We start from the raw sequence: 6,000 nt of genomic DNA, 5'->3' as shown, positions 1-6,000 counted from the left end.
ACCTTTTTAGGAATCATTGTGGAGTATTTTTACAGGAAATTGTTAAATTGCTTTCAACTAATCCTTCTTGGTGGTGTTTGTCTGCATGGAGGGAGGGGACAATGGGCTGTTATTACAATAGTCCCCAAAGTTTTATAATAACCTTTTCTTGTTCATTGTCTTAACAAATTTGCGGACTTTTATTGAATTTTGATTTGTTGTTTCATTAAGTCAAGTGTCCAAACGTTTCAACTACAAATTGTAATCTACACAAGAGGTAATTTTGTGTATTATCAGTGGGGATATACACTAATTTTTGGTCATTGACTAATCCCTTAAGATTCCTGGTTTGTCCGTCTATCCAACTATCTATCCATCAATCTTTTTATATATATTTAGTAGTAGCTTTGCCCCTAGCCGTTAAGAAATTTGTTTAAGAGTTATTAGTTGATTTTTTTAGGGCTTTAATACATTGGGGTTGTATTACACACACACACCCTTGCAAAATAGCATGAAACCTGCTCTAGGCCGTTAATGAACTGAAAATTAAGGATTAATTGATTAAGCCATTTATGAGATCTTAGAAATAGTACGTTTATAACGGAGTGCTAATTTTTCTTGTAGTAATCGCCATTTTAAAAGTTAATTAAACGCACAAACCTTTAGTTAATGACAAATAAAGAGGGCACAATTGTTTTAGGAATCTTAATGTCCAGTTACGAAAAAGGCAGTTAGAGATTTAAAGACCTACCCTTTATTGTAGAATAGCATCACTTTTAGAAATACAAGAACAACAATTGGTATTTTTATTGTATAATATCAATATACTTTTTTTACAATTTATTTTCATTTAAAAACATATTATTTACACGAATATTGCATAGTTAGATTTTGTTTATCAATTTACAGATTTGAAAATCGAATTTTGTTTTGATTTTTACAGATACCTCGTCTCCCCCCTATTGCTAACATTTTTTATTTTTAAAAGTTTCATTTTTATTCTTTAGCTTTTCGATCATATAGCTATGAGAATTTATGAATAGGTAAAAAAAAATCTGCCGAGACCAATACTAAATTTTCTTCTAATTGTGTGCTGGAGTTTTTCTGATACACCTGGTGGACAAACAATTTTTTGGTTGGCTACGCTCCGTCTCCCGTAAAAAATGAGTCCTTATATTAGGATATTAATGTCGAGAACATCACTTTTATTTAAAACTTCATAGTCGATACTAGCGGCTTCGCCCCTAGCCTCTAGGGGCTTTACCCTAGGAGGTTTGATCAACCTAATTTTTCGTATTTTAGATTTAATAAAAAATTGAAAAAAAAATTTTCATTTTTTTGGGGGAGGGGGGGGAAGGGTATTTTTCATTTTTTGGGGGTTAGGGGTGTCCCACGGGCCACCCCCCCAAGAAAATAGTTATAACCCTTCTCGGGACCTATGAGAAGCTACCCTGTTAAGGAGAACCGATCGGTTCAGCGGATAGCGAGATCCTTCGGTACAAACAAACAGACAGACATCATTCTACTTTGTATTATAGATAAACCAGATTAAATATAATTGGATTGCTATTTTACAAATCTGTAAAACAATAAACATATATAAATTTAAATAACTGAATAAAAATTCATTGATTCATTGATAAACAGCTACCTATAATCTATCACAATTAAAAAATGTACTTAAAACAACGAGGATTTTGAACACTTTTTTTTAGATAATTTGTAAAAATTTACGGGGTTCATTTTTTATAACGCTGTGTTTTCTTTACTTTTTTTTCAGAAAGTTTATTTTGATTTAACAAATTATTTATAAAATCATAATGATATTTACTTTTAAATTCTAAAATATTTGTTAAAATAACAGAATTCATAATAACGCATTTATTGAAAATTTATGTAAACAAGGATGACAACATCCAGAAAAGCGTAAGTTAACAAATCAGACAGACCAGACAGACCAATATTGACGTATTCAAGATTCAACAATATCTTTGAGATAAAAAACTATTTGATTATAAAAAAATTACATGTTTACTTTTTAAGACTTAACATCCTTAAATCACTGTTATGAATTAGATATAAAGGATAATCATATAATCTAAAAAAACGGGGACCCAAAGAGTTAAAAATCAATATGATTAAATGGACCTATGGACTTTCTGGTAATGATTATAAGGTTGCTATGTTTCTTTTTTTGTAATGAACTTTACAAGAATTATCATGTTAAGTTTGGAGTCAATAGGTCAATTCTAACATGCCTAAATGCCGCTGCATACTCATGTGCGGAAGGGCGTACTGACCGACCCTTATTGTAGAAAAGCTGCACTTTCAAAAGTAGTACATATATATTCAAATAATTAATGGGTTTTTTATTTAAATCTATGCAATATGCATAATATTTTACGGACAAACAGATAATAATACAAACCACAATTCTAGAGTAGCATCGCTTTATAATACAAAATAATATTTATGATACAAAGATAATTTTAGATAAAAGATTTTGGCGGAGAGTTGAAGGTGGCCTCGTCTTGGAATTTTATTCTTCGTCCTGAAATTAAATTAGTAGTTTAAATCAAATGTTTTTCTAAAGTCAAACTGTTATTAATTGTCTTATATTATTTACATACAATAATGGATGTAAAATATACGTGGATATTATAACAGGGGAAAATTGTTGTCAATTTAGATGGCTAACATGGAACTCATTTATATGTCAGTTCTTTCATACAGTAGGAGGAGAGGGGAATGTGTAAATGTTTTTTTTAGCCCACTGCGTCTTCCACCGTTTTAGAGAACATGAAAATCTGGTGTAAGATCCAAGTAATAATATTTCCATTCATATAATTATAAACATTAACTTTAAACAAACCGACGCCTTTAGCGTAACACGTAGTGAAAATTCTCGAAGTTGGTAAGTTCATACTCAAACCGCGTCATAACTAAAGACGTTAAAAGTTATACCTACTGCTGGCATATCAGATGCGCGACATTAATAGAAAGAGTAGGGTGAATTCCTTGGCCTAAAACTAATGCAAATCTTTACCATGCACTATAAGGACGTCCAAATAAAGTTCTTACAATAAAAGGGTTGGTGTCTGCATAGTTATTAGTGCCTTGAGATCTACTATAAATGTCTGGTCATGATATGATGCGTTTTAGGCTAAGATTTGAAATCGTCACCACCACCTCCCCCCCCCCCCCCCCCAACGACTAGCAGTAAATTGATTGAAGAGTAAACTGTAACAAAATTTGAACGTACCCGTATTATGAGGCAGGGTGAGGGTACTAAACTCTTTTGGTTTGAAAGTGGAATCTTCAGTGAAGCTCACTTGCCGTCGGTTTAGACTTCCATAGTTTAATACCTCATCCTAGATAGATAGATATAATATAAATACTTAGAAACTATGAAATAGAAAGATAGATAGTTAAGTCCTCGATAAAGCCGTCTGTTCATGCTTCCATAGTTTGATACCTCATTCTAGAAATATAGATAGATATAATATAAATACCTAGAAACTATAGAAACTATGAGATATAAAGATAGATAATTAAGTAATCGGAGAAGCTGTCTGTTTAGACTTCTATAGTTTGATACCTTATCCTAAAATGAACAAGGATGACAACGTCCATAAAAGCGAAGCTCTGAAACGGTAGGACAAACGAACATTAACACTTGTATAGTGTCAGAACTGAATAATCAGAATATAAATGTATAAGAGTCAAAGCAAAATTGTAAGTAAATTTGTTGAAAAACTGCTTGATACAGGATAATGTTTATGGATATACTTACATTTTTAGGACTTGATTATAGAGTTGTTTCGCTTATAACATTATACTTTGTTTTCCCAGGAATCAATATACCAAAAATCAGATCAATCGAATGATTAGATCACAAAAAAATTAGTTGTTAAAAAAATCAACATGTTTAAAATGGACGTACGGACATTCTGGTAAAGATTATAGAGTTGCTATATCGTACCTTACTACTAACCGAATCACCATGCAAAGTTTGAAATCGATAGGACAATTCTAACATGCTTAAATTAACAAAAAAAGCTATCCATCTGTGACGAACGGACGTACGGACCGACCCTAATTATAGAAAAGCCTCGCTTTTAGAAATTGAGAATCCATTGAATTCATTTTTTACCGAGATCTTAACGGATAGGATGTACAGTTAGATAAATTTATTTACATACATATACATGATGCAAAATGATTCTATTATTTAAAGTGTGTGTGTGTTTGATTTTGTATGTGTGTGTTTGTTTATATGGTTTATGCATAAGTAATTTAAGTATCCAATTTTGTCCAAAAGTACCTTTAACGAGCGATAGCTTGCAATTCATATTTAAAAGTAAAATGTTGCTTGTCTTTGTGTGTATGTGTTAATGTCTGATTATCACTGATCCTATATGGTTGTTTCTTTACAGTGAAACTTGCTGTAGGTTAAGTGAAGATTTAAAACAATTTTCATAGGATGTTACCTCCACCTTTACAAGAGAAATGGCCCTGGAAAAAATACCCGTCCCCACTTATGTTAATCTTGGTCCTTTAAAACTCAAATTGAAATTGGATGGTAAATTTATACCCCCCTTCCCTCCAGTGATTTTAGAGGTGCCTAGGGGCATATGAACTATATAAAAGATAGAGGATAAATGTCTGTCTGTGTGTAACTGCAAGAGGTTTCTAGGGGAAGCAGATTATATTGTCTTCAAGACAAATGGAACTATCCTGATTGACGTCATATTAAAAGGGAATATGAGGTCAATCGGCATAGTTCGGCCAAACATTGGAATATATGTCAACTTTTTCTTTCTGAAACTATAAGCTGCTTTCCTCTAGGGGCTTTGAGGTAATATGATTCTTGAGGGGAAGAAAGAAAAAAATACAAAACAATGTCGCTAAAACCACTAAAAATACATATGAAGATTTAAGTATATTTTTAATTTTTAAATTTAATTTTGACATTCTGCAACTTTGCAAATTTTCTGGGAAATTGTCTTCAATTCAATTATTTGTATAAATAAAACAATATTCGTTGCAATACAATAATAAAAGAGATGTTTGCATATTTCAGCTTTCCAGTAACAAGGGAGTCTTTGTTTTTACTAAATACTAGCGGATACGCCCCCTAGAAGCCTCTAGGGCACTTAAGCTAGGAGGGGGAAAAGTCGACCTCATTCCATTTTAAATTTAGGTTCCAAAAAAGTAAAAAAAATTTTTTGGGGGGAGGGCGGTGAGGACACCCTCCCCAAAAAAAGTTCAAACTCTTCCCATGACCTATAAGAAACTTCACTGGAAAGGAGAACAATATCGGTTCAGTGGTTAGCGAGATCCTTCGGGACAGACCAAAAATGCTTACTATTTACATAATAGGATGTAAATATTATTTTTGTAAATTCTTAAAAACGAAGATTTTTCTATAATTAGGGTCAGTCCATCCGTCCGAACCGAATAGCTCGATAATTTAGACATGTTAAAATTGTCCAATCGGTTTCAAACTTTGCACGATGATTGCTATAATATTTAGGTACGATCTAGAAAACGTAGCAACTCTATAATCGCTACCAGAATGTTCGTTCGTCCATTTAAAACATGTTCATTTTTAACCTTTTTGACAACAATTTTTAAATATGATATATTCATCTGAGTTTTTAAATTCTGATTCCTATTACAACAAGGTAAAATGTTATAAGCGAGGCATCTCTATAATCAGGGCCTAAAAATGTAAGTATGTCCTTAAACAGTATCCTCTATTTCATCAGTTTTTAAACAAATTTACTCACAATTTTGTTTAGATTTTACACATTTATATTATGCTTAATATAATATTAAATTCTGAATGTTAATGTTCATTTGTCCTACCGTTTCAGAGCTTCGCTTTTATGGATGTTGTCATCCTTGTTATTGTTATCTTTCATAGTAATCATACAGTAGCTTTAAAAACATTTTGAATTGTTATTTGTTTTTTTTGCTGGACTGCAGATCATAATAAATTCATATAATAGGCCATTT

The 6,000-nt window shown here is 31.9% G+C and overlaps 1 protein-coding gene across 1 annotated transcript in view; it reads right to left on the bottom strand.

The window, feature by feature from the left end:
* Positions 1-2,048: 2,048 nt before the first annotated feature.
* Positions 2,049-6,000, bottom strand: part of LOC145332904 (uncharacterized) — a 122,227-nt gene continuing 118,275 nt past the window's right edge. Inside the window, exons 22-23 of the mRNA XM_080178008.1 lie at positions 3,242-3,350; positions 2,049-2,530 (exon numbers count right to left, since the gene is read on the bottom strand). Coding sequence (XP_080034134.1) covers positions 2,469-2,530; positions 3,242-3,350 — 171 coding nt within the window. The 3' untranslated portion in view covers positions 2,049-2,468. The remainder of the gene's footprint in view (positions 2,531-3,241; positions 3,351-6,000) is intronic.

This window comes from Acartia tonsa, chromosome 11, assembly GCF_053477335.1.
Source record: "Acartia tonsa isolate MP-2025a chromosome 11, ASM5347733v1, whole genome shotgun sequence".
NCBI classification, from domain to species: Eukaryota; Metazoa; Arthropoda; class Copepoda; order Calanoida; family Acartiidae; genus Acartia; species Acartia tonsa.
This window is presented reverse-complemented; position numbering and strand designations above follow the sequence as displayed.